Raw genomic sequence first — 16,990 nt, 5'->3', positions numbered from 1 at the left:
AAAGTTGTCTTTTGCCAAGATATTTCTCTCACCCAGCATGGGTATATGTAAAATGACACCCCAAAACACATTCCCCAACTTCTCCTGAATACGGCGATACCACATGTGTGACACTTTTTTGCAGCCTAGGTGGGCAAAGGGGCCCATATTCCAAAGAGCACCTTTAGGATTTCACAGGTCATTTACCTACTTACCACACATTAGGGCCCCTGGAAAATGCCAGGGCAGTATAACTACCCCACAAGTGACCCCATTTTGGAAAGAAGACACCCCAAGGTATTCCGTGAGGGGCATGGCGAGTTCCTAGAATTTTTTATTTTTTGTCACAAGTTAGTGGAAAATGCTTATTTATTTATTTTTTTTTTTTCATACAAAGTCTCATATTCCACTAACTTGTGACAAAAAATAAAAAGTTCCATGAACTCACTATGCCCATCAGCGAATACCTTGGGGTCTCTTCTTTCCAAAATGGGGTCACTTGTGGGGTAGTTATACTGCCCTGGCATTCTAGGGGCCCAAATGTGTGGTAAGGAGTTTGAAATCAAATTCTGTAAAAAATGACCTTTGAAATCCGAAAGGTGCTCTTTTGAATATGGGCCCCTTTGCCCACCTAGGCTGCAAAAAAGTGTCACACATCTGGTATCTCCGTAATCGGGAGAAGTTGGGGAATGTGTTTTGGGGTGTCATTTTACATATACCCATGCTGGGTGAGAGAAATATCTTGGCAAAAGACAACTTTTCCCATTTTTTTATACAAAGTTGGCATTTGACCAAGATATTTATCTCACCCAGCATGGGTATATGTAAAAAGACACCCCAAAACACATTCCTCAACTTCTCCTGAGTACGGAGATACCAGATGTGTGACACTTTTTTGCAGCCTAGGGGGGCAAAGGGGCCCACATTCCAAAGAGCACCTTTCGGATTTCACAGGTCATTTACCTACTTACCACACATTTGGGCCCCTAGAATGCCAGGGCAGTATAACTACCCCACAAGTGACCCCATTTTGGAAAGAAGAGACCCCAAGGTATTCGCTGATGGGCATAGTGAGTTCATGGAAGTTTTTATTTTTTGTCACAAGTTTGTGGAATATGAGACTTTGTATGAAAAAAAAAAAAAAAAAAAAAAAATCATCATTTTCCACTAACTTGTGACAAAAAATAAAAAATTCTAGGAACTCGCCATGCCCCTCACGGAATACCTTGGGGTGTCTTCTTTCCAAAATGGGGTCACTTGTGGGGTAGTTATACTGCCCTGGTATTCTAGGGGCCCAAATGTGTGGTAAGGAGTTTGAAATCAAATTCAGGAAAAAATGAGGAGTGAAATCCGAAAGGTGCTCTTTGGAATATGGGCCCCTTTGCCCACCTAGGCTGCAAAAAAGCGTCACACATCTGGTATCCCCGTACTCAGGAGAAGTTGAGGAATGTGTTTTGGGGTGTCTTTTTACATATACCCATACTGGGTGAGATAAATATCTTGGTCAAATGACAACTTTGTATAAAAAAATGGGAAAAGTTGTCTTTTGCCAAGATATTTCTCTCACCCAGCATGGGTATATATAAAATGACACCCCAAAACACATTCCCCACCTTCTCCTGAGTACGGAGATACCAGATGTGTGACACTTTTTTGCAGCCTAGGTGGGCAAAGGGGCCCATATTCCAAAGAGCACCTTTCGGATTTCACAGGTCATTTTTTACTGAATTTGATTTCAAACTCCTTACCACACATTTGGGCCCCTAGAATGCCAGGGCAGTATAACTACCCCACAAGTGACCCCATTTTGGAAAGAAGAGACCCCAAGGTATTCGCTGATGGGCATAGTGAGTTCATAGAACTTTTTATTTTTTGTCACAAGTTAGTGGAATATGAGACTTTGTAAGAAAAAAAAAAAAAAAAAAAAAAATCATCATTTTCCGCTAACTTGTGACAAAAAATAAAAAGTTCTATGAACTCACTATGCCCATCAGCGAATACCTTAGGGTGTGTACTTTCAGAAATGGGGTCATTTGTGGGGTGTTTGTACTGTCTGGGCATTGTAGAACCTCAGGAAACATGACAGGTGCTCAGAAAGTCAGAGCGGCTTCAAAAAGCGGAAATTCACATTTTTGTACCATAGTTTGTAAACGCTATAACTTTTACCCAAACCATTTTTTTTTTACCCAAACATTTTTTTTTTATCAAAGACATGTAGAACTATAAATTTAGAGCAAAATTTCTATATGGATCTCGTTTTTTTTTGCAAAATTTTACAACTGAAAGTGAAAAATGTCATTTTTTTGCAAAAAAATCGTTAAATTTCGATTAATAACAAAAAAAGTAAAAATGTCAGCAGCAATGAAATACCACCAAATGAAAGCTCTATTAGTGAGAAGAAAAGGAGGTAAAATTCATTTGGGTGGTAAGTTGCATGACCGAGCAATAAACGGTGAAAGTAGTGTAGGTCAGAAGTGTAAAAAGTGGCCTGGTCTTTCAGGGTGTTTAAGCACTGGGGGCTGAGGTGGTTAATCTACTTGACTGTTTCCCAGCTGTCTGCAGCTGAATCCTCCAATGCGCAGGAACGTAACAGGTTCTGAATGTGTCGAGCACATGCGCAGATACAGGACATTCTGCTCTCTGCATCTGTGCACCCGATTTACAGGACGCAAGAGGCGGCAGTGAAGTGATTAATCTACTTGACTGTTTCCCAGCTGTCTGCAGCTGCATCCTCTAATGCGCAGGCACGTAACAGGCTCTGAATGCGTCGAGCGCATGCGCAGATACAGGACGTTCTGCTCTCTGCATCTGTACACCCGATTTACAGGACACAAAAGGCGGAAGTGAAGTGATTAATCTACATGACTGCTTTCTCAGCTGTCCGCAGCTGCATACCCTTCTGTGCAGGCACATAACAGGTTCTAAATGCGTAGTGCGCATGCGCAGATACAGGACGTTCTGCTGTATTCATCTGTGCATGAGTTGGTTCATTAAATATTACAAATTTTTTATTTTTTTTTCTATTTCTTTAGTTCTTATCATTATTATTCCTTCCCACAAAATGGTTGCTTCAGAGGGGTTTAACGTGCAGAAAGCACAAGAGAAATGTCGCACAGAACCTTTCTTTGCTACATGGGCGCGGTGGTAAGATTGTTGTCCTTAAACTGAAAGTTAAATTTCATTAATGAAAGGCTTATAATCAAGCAGTATGTCACTTGTGGTCATGAAACAAAATGCTTTTCTGGGCCATTAATAGAGCTTATTACAAAGAAGTGCACTTACGTGCTATTGCCTAATTAAAAAGAATTGGTAATTGACAAAAAAGACCTGAGTTCTAGCGACTAATATGGACAAAGTAAAAACGAAATTAGGATAGACTGTTGCATTAGGATAGAATTATCTGTCCTTAATTCCCTAAAAACCTGACAGATCCGGTCTAATTTGAAATTCACTTCTTTTCCTAAACAGATCACCCTTTATAAATGTATGCATTAAGCGATTAAAGCAGTGGAGGAACTGAGTACCTTAATTCAGAAAACATCTCCGTTCATCATTTCCTCCTGCATTTAAGTTTCAATTACAGTTGAAAAATGCAAAATGCTATGAGAAAATATCATTACTGTGAGCTATAGCCATACACAGTCAAGGTAAATCAAGTCTATAGCTTTTTGTTTCAAGAATCCATTCCTCTGGCACCTTCTCAATCCATCTAGCAAGATTTATATGCAAGATAGGAAACTAAAGGAAGAGAGATTGGTCCTTATAATCTACTTCAAAGCACTGGAAACGGAACCTTTTTATCAGCTACACCGCATCTAAATGAACTAAGCGGCAACAATCTCACAGACAAAATAACCGTAATATGTGTTTGCATAATGAAACTAGGGAGTGAACCGACGCAGCCTTAAAAATGACTGTTGTTTCAAAAAATTTAAAGATCGAACTAAAAAATAAAGGTCAATGATGGTGGCCGGATAATCCCGTACAAGGGTAAGTAGAATTCTTGACAATTATCCAACAGAATATGGAACTAGTCCACTGGTTTGAGCATGTAAGTGTGTTAAAGATCCCGTACAAGGGTAAGTAGAATTCTTGACAATTATCCAACAGAATATGGTATTAGTCCACTGGTTTGAGCATGAAGGTGTGTTAAAGAGGACCTGTCACCTCTTCCGACATGTCTGTTTTAGTAACTATTTGCATCCTCTATGTAATAAGAATTCTGGAGCATCTTTTCTTATGACTCTAATGTTGTACCAGTTGGGGGGGGGGGGGGGGGGGGGGGTGTCCCTGTGTTCATAACTTGTAGCAGGAATAATTTTATGGCATGGCACAACATAGAGCCATAAGAATGGATGCTCCAGAATTGTTATTCCATGGGAGATGCAAATAGTTACTAAATCAGACATGTCCGTAGAGGTGAGATACCCTTTTTAAGAAAAGAAAAATGGGTGAACCCATGGATTTTGGTGGGACTGACTAACGATGTGTAGGGACCTCAAAACAATGCACCTCACAACAATCTACCAACAGATGATGTAAGCGGAAAGAACGTTCGAGCATATAGAACTTTAATAACTGATCCTTTTATTCTAAGAGGGGATAAACCGCCAGAGGCCTACGTCAGAGACTTAAAGGAAACGTGTCACAGATTATTTATTTTTTTCTGCCAGTTAGAACCAACACATCTCCTTTTTTTACTAATCTGTATTGGTTTTCTGATTGTAGATGTTTTTATTCTATTTCCTGATCATGATTATGGGGGTGGCCATCTGTTTTTAACAGCATTTAGAGAGGAATAATAAAATGGCTTTATGTCATCCCCATGGTCCATAGACAGAATGGTCAGGAGAGGACCTCATTGACTTCTATGGGAGAGTTTTCTGGGCATGCTCTGTGACCTGTGCAGAGTCAGGAAGGAGCTGATAAGCTGTGAATGGTGAATCCTGTGATGTCTGTACACAGAGGTAATATAATGAGGCGGCAATGAGAAGGAGATAGCTGCAGTAAAGTGATTTGTACAAACCAAGAGGTGGTGCTTATTATTAGGCTTAGTGGCCAGTGCGAAAACTGCAGGATTTCCGTTTTGTGTTTAAATACAGACATTGCCATGGAAAATTACATATAGCATCACCAAAAATCTGATTTAAACAATAGGTCATTTTCTGATGACACATTTCCTTTAAGGTCCTTTTACAACGGACAATTTAACAGGCAACTATCAGGAACAACCACCAATGTATCTCACCACTACGATCGTTTATAAGCCAATAGATTCATTGTTTCTGGGCAGCAGATCCCTGTTTGCATAGGATGATCTTCTGCTCAGAAACAACGATTTTGGGTGCCCACCAAAAGACACAAACTCCCAATGGATGAGCGTTTACACCTTTACACGGGTTGATTACCATGAAAGGGCATTTCTACAAATGCTCGTGCCCTACAATTGACCCAATGATTGATCCATGTAAAATGACCGTTACACCATTCTCCCCAGGTATACGTGTGTTTGAAGATGTCAGGAGGAAAAGCTGTTGGCTGACAGCTATTGAAGGTGTATGGGCCCCTATAGAGCAAGTACGAGCAGTGATTTATCTCAGCAAATAACAGTCTAATCATTCAAAATAATAATTCAGACATAAAGGAAATGGGCTTCATTGCGGTTGACAAAATGGCTACCTCCATCATTTGGAGTCAAGGACACACTTTTTCTTTTGCCAAATGTTGATACTATTTTACTGTTCTAAACTGTAAGAGATATAAGATGGTTACAAAGATGCTCAGATCACTCACATCCCGCCATGCTGTCTTCATAAGCAAAATGAGAACATAACATTACTTATTCACTTTTGTTTTAAACTATTGAAATATTTATTTACCACTATTCCATTGCTTAAAAGGGTTCTGGATAGATCATCAGCATCTGATTGGCAGGGGTCCGACAACCGGGAACCCTGGCGATCAGCTGTTTGAAAATGCAGCGGCACTGGAAGCAGAGCCGCGGCCTTCTCGCTGTTTACCGCAGGCCCAGTGACGTCACAACTAGTATCAATGGCCTGGGCGGGGCTAAGCTCTGTTCACTTGAATGGAGCTTAGATCCACCCAGGACATTGGATAATAGTCGTGACGTCACTGGCCCTGAGGTAAACAGGGCCAGTGCCGCTGCCTTCTCAAACAGCTGATCGGCAGGGGTCCCGGGTGTCAGACCCCCGCCGATCAGATGCTGATGAACTATCCAGAAGATAGATCATCAGTTTAAAAAACTGCAAAACCCCTTTAAAGAGAATCTCCAATGTTATTTAACCTCCTTTTTTTAATATTAGCACTTTACTTGTTTTTAGCTTATAACCATTACTATTTTGTTGTAGGGGAAGTCAGCTCTCCGTGAACCAACCATTGGGTTTAGGTGGGATAGCATGTGATTACACACAAGAATCAGTTTGAACAAGGAAAGTTGAATTGTAAAGCATGGGAAATGGATATAAGCAGTGAGAGACATTTTTGTGTCTGACACCATTGGAAATGAAAAAGAAAGCTGTCATATAAGTGAGTTGAAGCATAGCTCAGCAGCCTTCTGGCGGGTTTAGACAGGCCAATGGAGCAGCCGATTGTCGGGAAGTGCTCCTTACTGACAGTCGGCTGCTCACTCAGTGAAGGAGACCGCCGCATTTATATGCAACAATCTCCTTCACAGTATGAGGAGGAGATATCGCTATAGCCATGAGCGGCAGATCGTTGTTTAGACAGCACGATCTGCAGCCCAGAAAGGATAATTGATGGTGCCTGCACAAACGATAAGATCACCCGATGAACGAGTGTTTCGCTCGTTCATCGGGTGATCAGCGGCACGTTTACAAGTTTAACCATCATTCCTGATTATCTGCCCAATAATTGGCTCGTGTAAATCCACCTTTAGCCTTGGAGGAGAGCCTAGAAACAACAAAGAAACCTAGAGTAAAACAGGCAGATAAAGATAAAAAGCATCCAAAACGGCCTTTTTATAGACTTTTTTTTGGCTAATCATTCTTTTAAAAGTATAAAGTTTTTCCACAATGTCTGGCAACATTGGTCAGCTGGAACTGCATATGTATGGAATGACTGCCTGATTATGGCAAATCTATTGACATTTGGTGGTTGATCTTAAGGAGACGGTCTCGTTTAGAAAACCCATTTTCATATTCTCTATTAGGGTATCTCTCCATGATAGGGTGGCTATAAAGAGCATCTTTTACTCTGGAGGACCAATCTTGTCCTGCATTACACAGACAACGGACACTATGTAATGCTTCGCTTCTCCTGTGATGGGGTTGTAGGGAAATTAAACAATTACAGCTAGGTTTCCCCACTGATTGCAAGGACTTCTGGCGGGGGAACACTTTGCGATCAGCTTATTGTCCTTATTGTCCTTTCAGGGACCTTTCACAGTTGTCAGACCCCCAATGATCAGATACTGATGACCTATCCAGAGGATAGATAATTAATAGAAGATGTAAAGATATGTGAATAGGTTTCATGTCATACGCAATGCTCCAATATCTGGCTCACAGCTATAGTTGGATTTACCCACGACAAAAAAAAACTGCATGTACAGTAATAATTTGTGAAATGACCAAAAGTCTTCATTAAAGAAAAAAGCAACTATAATGTACAGCTATGTTTTTCCTGGTGACCTTACCATTTAGGAGAGGCTGCCCTTCATGTACGCTCCTGTACACACTTGCGTGATAAACATCCTCAAGAAATCCTGTCTTGCATAATCTGGATCCCCCGAGTGCTTCTGCTGGTCCCTGAAATGAAACAGAATACGTCTGTTATCCACACACGCACCATTATCAACTGACATTTCACTCGACATAAAAAAAAAAAAAAAACGTTTTTTCTCTCCAGCTCCGTATAAACCACTTGTTTAGGTTCTAAAAGGTTTACAATTAGAAATGTGGGGGCAAAGGGTTAAACTTTTTGATAACTGGCATGGAAGAAACAAATCCCACTAGTCTGGTAAGATCTAAGCTCGAAACAATCTTGCTTCTTTTAACAATTGAACTTAGCAGTCGTTGAGCCTTAAGTGGAATCATAAGGGAGAGTAAAACCATTCTTCCAGAGGAGATCTAGCTAGCAGAAACCATTTCACCATTGCAAACTTATTTTCAGACAAGGATGCTCTAAATGTCAAGCCTGAGCATCCTGACGAGCACCTAAAAATGTTTTGAAAAACAGTAATGAACTAAAGACAGAAGGAAACCAGATAACTCTCTGAAACGACGTTACGGCAGCCAGAATAGACAGTACATAACATTTGACCGGTTTAGCTCATTTCAAATTAATTTGAAGGCAAAATGGCGCTTAACTCTATTGAGGGCACCTCCAACAATGTTTCTCCAACATAGTGAAAAAGAGTAAATTTGGCTGCTTTTGTGCTGTTAATAATCAGAAATCTTTGCCATTGTCACTCATACCTTTCAAAAGCGCGAATACACGAGAAAACGTCTGAAAGGAGATTGGCCTTGGAATAGGGGTTTCGAAAACAGCTAAGAAAGCAAAAGCTTTTAACGGTTATTTTGTCATTGGATAAACAATAAAGCACAAAAAGGTTATGTGTTGTACGAAAAGAGCTTAAAATCTATAGAAACCCAGCTGCAGGCTCTGTCAATAAAAATGTAATTCAGAAGATGACACCCATACGGCAAGAGAGCGGCAATTTACTAGAGAAGATTTGATGTATATAAAAAAGTAAATCAGTATGTCCTTGCTTATTGAGGGGCAAAATGCTGAATATTTAAAGAATTCTGCGCAATTTGTCAGGAAGATGAGGCTGAGAACTGACAGCTTCGCTTTTTGTCTCCGAGTCTGGAGGAGACCAAATGGTCCTGCCTGCTCTTTCTCACTGCAGGAATGCAGGTGATAGGCCTGAGACTTTCCAGTGACTACACCAGACAGGAAGCTCGCAGGGATAAGTCTGTTTTGACAGTGACTATAATCACTGCATACTGTCAGTTCATTTCCAGCATGACAAACAAGGAACGAAAACTTGCCCAAAGATCCAAAAGAAAAACTTCCTATGAGCTTCCTGTGTACGTTATCAGCTTTTTGGGGGGAATACGTGTCACCAACCTATCTACCACTAACCAATTCTGACTATTCGCCTCTTTGACAAAGAGGATTTGGACCTTTCTTTTTCTTTTTTTTTTAACTTAAATGTATTATTTGTCTAATACTTCTTGCACATTTTTTATGACCAGGTAAGTGGAGGAAGGTGTGTTATAACGAGACACCTATGTACAGGTGTTTCACAAACCTCCTAACCCATAAAAAAGCAGTAGTCCTATACGTGAATGGTACAAATAGTTACCATACTAACTGTGGGTGAATTCTGTTCACTTACAGTACCAGCTTTAGTCCTAAATTCCAGGACTTTCAAATTATAAATATAGCAGGACCACTGATATTGACAATCACTAGGAACATATGTCTTGTTTAGGCAAAAGACTGTGGGAGAATTTACTAAGATGCCATTTCATATGCCGGTCTAAAGGCCCTATACACGTTCAATAGCTGGCGGCCGAACAGCTATCTCTCCCAGCTTCCCTATACACATATGCTTTCAGCTTGGCCCGAACGTGTATGTGTATTCTATGGGGAGAGCGGAGAAAGCTGTTGCCTGCCAGTTCGGGTCGCAGCTTATGTCCCAGGAGAAAAAAAGGATCAGGTGAAAATATTAATTCCACCCAATCCTTCTCTGCCCCGACATCATATGTCGGGAGCTCGCCATACACATTAGAGTGTCAGCCTAACCCATAATTTTCCCTCTACACTAATGTGTATGGGGGACTTCAGTCCAAAGAGTGCTAGATTAATAGGCTCTGGAGTGTCTCAAAATTTGTGACTTTTTTGACACCAGTTTTATGGCACAATGGGAATAATAAGTTCCCTCCATTAAAGGGGTTGTCCCATGAAAAATACTCTACAGTTTTCAAACCAGCACCTGGATACGAAGACTTTTTTAATTGCATGTGATAACTGAGTTATTCAATAAAATGTATCTGTATAATGCCACTTAATTTCTTATTTCTTTGACCGACTCATTAAGAAGGCCGCACATGCTCAGATTCCTCCTTCAACTGCCTCCTGAGCTGTGATAGGGAGAGCATGGACACGCCCCCTGAGCTGAGATAGGCAGAGCATGGACACGCCCCCTTAGCTGCAGCAAAAAGACACTCCCCTGACCTGCTAGCTTGATATAAATCTAGCAGAGCAATGAATGGGGAGATATCTGGGCCCATGTGAGGTACAGGGCTGGTTTTTGCTTTGTTAGAAAGGTATTGTCATGTACTGTATGATGTCTGATTTTCATTTTTACATTATTCGTGGGATAACTCCTTTAACTATTTATACCTCTTTAACGATAAGCTAGGCATAATACAGTACACTGCATATTTTAATTACACCACAAGCGGCTGTCACATGAACAGTAAAGAAGCTTTTTTTTATTGAGCTGGAACAGCACCATTAATCTAGAGCTGACTACACCCAACATTTGGGTAAAAATGTAGGGAGCAGTCCAAGTCCCTAATCAGCCAATATTTGTATGCCAAAGCTCTGGGTTGCACATCAAAGGACATTTTTTATTACAGATAAATGCTTTAACAGATTGGAGCATATGGCACAGAACAAGTGAGGTGAAAGCTAAAAATCTATGATTAACATACAAAAACAACCAAATAATACTTTACAGAAGGAAGAAATTTAAATTAATTAAAAAAGAGAACTAGAGAGTGAAAGTGCATACTTAAGGCTTCCTTGATTCTGCTCGTTACCTAAGTGGGTTTCGGAGTCAGCAGCAAAAACACTAGCTATCTATGAAGAAGTATTTAATATTGATGGATATGAACCTGTGCAGACCACCTGCCCTATGTAGGAAAACATATATTTTTTTAAATGCTGAAATTAACATGGCTTCGCTTTCCTTCCTTGCTATAAAATAATACAATAAATGAAAAATGCTCAAGGTTAAAGGGGTTATCTCATGAAAATAAAACTCTTTCACATATCTGGGGGAATTTATTTCCTTTTCTGTAGGTGGTCAGCATCTCATCAAGCGCCTGCACCTCCCAGGATGCATTGCAATTTGCTTTTGTTAAAGGGAATGTGTCATCAGAAAACGTCCTTTTGTTTAACATATTTTAAAGAATTTTTGATAATGTTATATTTTTATTATATATATATATATATATATATACAGTACAGACCAAAAGTTTGGACACACCTTCTCATTCAAAGAGTTTTCTTTATTTTCATGACTATGAAGGCATCAAAACTATGAATTAACACATGTGGCATTATATACATAACAAACAAGTGTGAAACAACTGAAAATATGTCATATTCTAGGTTCTTCAAAGTAGCCACCTTTTGCTTTGATTACTGCTTTGCACACTCTTGGCATTCTCTTGATGAGCTTCAAGAGGTAGTCCCCTGAAATGGTCTTCCAACAGTCTTGAAGGAGTTCCCAGAGATGCTTAGCACTTGTTGGCCCTTTTGCCTTCACTCTGCGGTCCAGCTCACCCCAAACCATCTCGATTGGGTTCAGGTCCGGTGACTGTGGAGGCCAGGTCATCTGGCGCAGCACCCCATCACTCTCCTTCATGGTCAAATAGCCCTTACTTTCAAAGTTTTCCCAATTTTTCGGCTGACTGACTGACCTTCATTCCTTAAAGTAATGATGGCCACTCGTTTTCTTTACTTAGCTGCTTTTTTCTTGCCATAATACAAATTCTAACAGTCTATTCAGTAGGACTATCAGCTGTGTATCCACCTGACTTCTCCTCAACGCAACTCATGGTCCCAACCCCATTTATAAGGCAAGAAATCCCACTTATTAAACCTGACAGGGCACACCTGTGAAGTGAAAACCATTTCAGGGGACTACCTCTTGAAGCTCATCAAGAGAATGCCAAGAGTGTGCAAAGCAGTAATCAAAGCAAAAGGTGGCTACTTTGAAGAACCTAGAATATGACATATTTTCAGTTGTTTCACACTTGTTTGTTATGTATATAATTCCAAATGTGTTAATCATAGTTTTGATGCCTTCAGTGTGAATCTACAATTTTCATAGTCATGAAAATAAAGAAAACTCTTTGAATGAGAAGGTGTGTCCAAACTTTTGGTCTGTACTGTATATATATATACACACATACATATACATACAAAAAGAATTCAACCATTTTCACACTGGTCACTAAACATTTTAAAAGGCGACACTAACTTTACTGCAGTTAACTGCTTATCTGTCCTTCTAATCCTGTTCTTCACTCACTGCGCCTGCGCCGAATACTGAACGGGACAGCGCAGGCGCGAGATACATGGCAGACAGGGCCGGCAGGAGGAGACCAAGGCTGCCTGGCCCTGTCAATCAAGTGCAGCGGGGCGCGTCCAGAGGTGGGAGAACAGAGCTTCTAGGAGCAGGGGCAACGCCCCCCCTGGTCCTAGAGGCCTAATTAGCATATTATAAAAGTTAGATTTCTGGCGTAACGGGGGCATAGATACAAGTAGCAATAGGCTAGTTAGGTTCAGCTGACATTAGCACATCGCTAATGTCAGCTAGTTTAATAGGGTTAATTCTGAGGACAGAAACCCTTTAATGCTTTTTATATGCTGTTAAGAACAGCTCAGGAAAGATAAAGAAATTTGTAATCAGAAAATAAATGTAAAATTTTTTAAAAAAGGAGATGTGTCGTTATCTGGTTTTAACTGGTAGATAACATCTTTGGTGACACGTTTGCTTTAACCCCCTTTCTCCCCTGCAAACCAATTAGTCCCTCACATATAGCCCCAGAGATACAAATGGTATGCAGTGCCCCCACTATTTCCCTCCTGTCTAGAGAGATATATAGGTAGCTATATACTTCTAGAACTGGGGATTAATACATGAAAGGTGTCTAGACGGCTTCGCCTGTTTCTCTAAGAGAACATTAAGCCAGCACTGAGGGTGGGGAAGTGAGCAGGGAAATCACTGGGCATGTTAGTCCACCTCGAAGGCAGGAAAAGGTGGACCAGACAGATAAACAGCAGGGACAGTTAACAAAGAGGAAAATGTAATGTACAAAAAAAGAAACCTTTTATTGCATGTATATCGCAATATTACTTCTTCCAATAATACTTCATTTAAAGTGCCCTATTCTTTACATAGTAATCCTTTTCATGGAATAATCCCTTGTAGTCCCTCAAGACAAACCCTATCCATGAGCTCCATTACGGCATAGGAACGTTACAGCAAGGCCCTATTTATGGGAGCTCAGAGCCATATATTACAGGATTGTCTATTCATTCATGAAATATCACCAACAGCGTCCACAGCTTCCCTGGCAAAAAGATTTTCAATGCCAAAACTGTGGAGGTTTCAGTTGTAGACCCAGTGGAGATCAACAGCCTGTTGGTCCTGTTTAAGAAATAAAGTTGCCCAGAAGGAACAGCCCCTTTAAGCTATAAGCAATGTGATATAGTGCCATTTGTTATACTTCACATACTTCTAGTTACAGAACATGAGGCAATGTGAGTACACACCCAGTACAGAGTTTTATCTCACTTCCAGTTCCACTTTCCAAACCTCTCTACCTTTTCTGTAGTTCTAACAATCTGCTTAGGAACCAGGGCTATCTAGGGCGATCAGAGCAATAGGTCCCACTGAATGGCGAAAACATATGTATCGATCACAGTCTTTCAAAAGTCCGTTTTAAGTTGGGCTCTGTTCACAGCATGTTTACGTCTTGGGATATGGATACTTTTGATGGATGCCCAATAGAAGCATCTGTCAACCACAGGGTCTCATGGTAAAATAAAAGTACATGTTTAAACTATACTGTTTTTAATAGATACTGTTTTATCAAATCGTGTAGTTTATTACTCTATTTCATACTGCTTTTTGAAGTATAGTGATGTATAGCAGTATAGTGATGTATAGCAGTATAGTGATGTATACAAGTCAGACGGCGGCCAAAAGAACGTTCTTCTGGCCTTCACTTGACTAATGTAATACTAAAGACAAGTTCAGTCTATATACATCAGAAGCTTTTCTAGCATACACGCTAAACGGTAATGTGAAAAGGAACAAACAGCAAGATATTTGCATCTTGTAAATGAAAAAGACACACAGATCCCACCTGGTAAAGCAATGACCGCAGTGCTCACCAAGGACTGCAGAGGATGGTAGTTTCAATGTGTGACAGAGGGTCCTTGAAGGACAAAGCCCACCTATTCCATATTACCATGTCTACAGAAACTAGCAGAGCTCCCAGACACAAACAAAAGCAAGTGAAAACATGTCAAATAATTATATACCATGTAACTCGCCATAGGCCCTACAGGTGGGCAAATGCCGAGGGAGCACCCAGGCCCTGCTCACGGCTGCCAATTGGGTACATAGCGATCTGATGCTCTAAGAATTAATGTTGTAGCGTCTGGTACTTATGCACTTGGCTGGCAGAAGAAAGTGCCCTCCTGCATTCAACCGTATTGCCATACCCAGGACAGTGATAGAGTTGAATGCTGTAGTAGGGAATGCAGTATTTCGTGCTGCTCTGTGTACGGTATTCGGTTCTGCTGGGGCAGTATTTTGTGCTATATTACGGTATTGGTGCCCCTCCCCCACTCATGTTGTTCCCGAATACTTATTTTGGCTATGGTTTCTGTCAATTTGTACCTGCTTACAACCTGGAGCCTCTTATTATTTTTTTGTTTTTCCATGGCAACTTTAAGTTCCCAGTCCGCCCCAGTTATATTGTAACTGTAAGAGCAATTCAAAAGGGTTCTTAATTAAAGGGAACCTGTCATCAACTTTATGCTGCCCATACTAACAGCAGCATAAAGTATAGACAGGTGAGTTGATTTCAGTGGTCTGTCATTTATAAGTTAAAAGTAAGTGATTGCCGAGAACAGACATCACAATCATTGCAGACCTGGACCTGGAAAAGAGTCACGGCCACCTGAGAAGAGTCCTGGTTATTCATGAATTCCTGCTCTCCCTGTCCACCTGCTGATGACTGACTCTTCTACCTAGTTTTTTCCCTTTATCTCTAGGAGAGAACTGCCAATCATCAGCAGATGGGCGAGAGAGCAGGAGATTATGAATAACCAGGACTCTTCTCAAGGCCTGGGCTGTAATGATTATGAAGCTGGTTCTCAGCAACCATTTACTTTTAGCTTATAAATGACACACCGCTGAAAACAGCATTTCTGTCACTATTTTATGCTGCCCACAGTGAGGTCAGCATAAAGTTGATGACAGGTTCCCTTTAAAAAAAAAAATGCTCAGAACGGCTTAAAAAATCAAATAAGTCATACTCACCTCTCTAGACCCCCATCGCTCCCCAAATTCCTCAGCAGTCTTCAATTCCTGACCCACCTCAACAAAGGAAACATGACGCTCAGCCAATCACTGGTCAGGAGGGACTTAAAAGTAGACACTGGCAGCGGATTGGGAAACATCAAGAATGATTTCTTAAATTTTTTTAAAACCATTCTTACTTAAAAAATAATAATTTTAAACATAAAACAAAACATCCTTTTAAAGAGGACCTTTCACTTGTAAAAACAATGTGAACTAAGTATGCTGACATATAGAGCGGAACCCGGGGATCTCACTGCACTTACTATTATCCCCGGGCGCCGCTCCGTTCTCCCGTTATACCCTCCAGTACCTTTGCTCTGTAAGTTATAGTAGGCGGTGTCTTCCCTTGTCCTGTGGGCGTCTACTTCTCCTAGGCTGTAGCGCTGGCCAATCGCAGCGCACAGCTCACAGCCTGGGAGGTTTTTTTAGTTCACAAAAGTGAAAGGTCCTCTTTAAGTAGGAAAAGGATATATTTCACTTTGATAGAAGCAAGAAAAATGGCTGATAACAGAGGATCCATCAAAATTTCAACCCAGTTACTTTAAACCTTTATACCCCAGGCCAGTTATCACCTTCCTGCCGAGGCCATTTTTTGCAAATCTGACATGTGTCACTTTATGTGGCAATAACTTTGGAACACTTTTATTAACCCAAGCCATTCGGAAATAGTTTTCTCGTGACACATTGTACTTCATGAAAGTCATAAATTTGAGTCAATATATTTCACCTTTATTTATGAAAAAATCCCAAATTTACCCAAAATTTAAAAAAATTAGCAATTTTCTAAATTTCTATTTCTCTGCTTTTAAAACAGAAAGTGATACCTTATAAAATATGTATTACTTAACATTCCCCATATGTATACTTTATGTTGGCATCATTTTGTAAATGTCATTTTATTTTTTTAGGACGTTAGAAGGCTTAGAATTTTAGAAGCAATTCTCCAAAACCCACTTTTTAAAGGGAACTTGTCACCTCCCAAAACCATCCCAAGCCGCCAGCAGTATCTGCGTGTAGCCAGCAGCGTGTTTCTGATAATGCCTTTCTTCCTGAAGGCAGGTGCAGCAAAAGTACTAAAAAAGGTTGTTTAATCCCCTGCCCGGCGTGCTTCTCCACACAATGCTTGAAGTCAAGGGAAGGGGGCAGCAGCCTCCTTGCTTCAAGTCACGGTAACCACGCCCCCTTCCCTGCCCCTTTGCTGTGACTGACAGCTGGCTGTTCGGCAAAGGCAGCCGAACTCTCGTGCATAAGTGCTGTCAGTCACAGCGAATGGGCAGGGAAGGGGGTGTAGTTACCGTGAATTGAAGCAAGGAGGCCGCTGCCCCCTTGACTTCAAGCATGTGTGGAGAAGCACGCCAGGCAGGAAATAAAATGTTTTCAGTACTTTTGCTGCATCTGCCTTCAGGAAGAAAGGCATCAACAGAAACACGCTGCTGACTACACGTAGGTACTGTTGGTGGCTTGGGATGGTTTTGGGAGGTGACAGGTTCCCTTTAAGGACCAGTTCAGGTCTGAAATTACTTTGTGGTGCTTACATAGTGAAAAAAAAACATAAATGACCCCATGGTAGAAACTACACCCCTTAAGCTACTCAAAACTGATTTTACAAACTTTGTTAACCCTTTAGGT

The 16,990-nt window shown here is 40.8% G+C and overlaps 1 protein-coding gene across 1 annotated transcript in view; it reads right to left on the bottom strand.

The window, feature by feature from the left end:
• Positions 1-16,990, bottom strand: part of CDH2 (cadherin 2) — a 321,407-nt gene that overhangs the window by 255,450 nt on the left and 48,967 nt on the right. The window contains exon 2 of the mRNA XM_040432080.1: positions 7,655-7,766. Within this exon, the coding sequence (XP_040288014.1) occupies positions 7,655-7,766 (112 nt within the window). The remainder of the gene's footprint in view (positions 1-7,654; positions 7,767-16,990) is intronic.

The sequence above is a fragment of the Bufo bufo genome, chromosome 5 (genome assembly GCF_905171765.1).
Source record: "Bufo bufo chromosome 5, aBufBuf1.1, whole genome shotgun sequence".
Taxonomy (NCBI): domain Eukaryota; kingdom Metazoa; phylum Chordata; class Amphibia; order Anura; family Bufonidae; genus Bufo; species Bufo bufo.
This window is presented reverse-complemented; position numbering and strand designations above follow the sequence as displayed.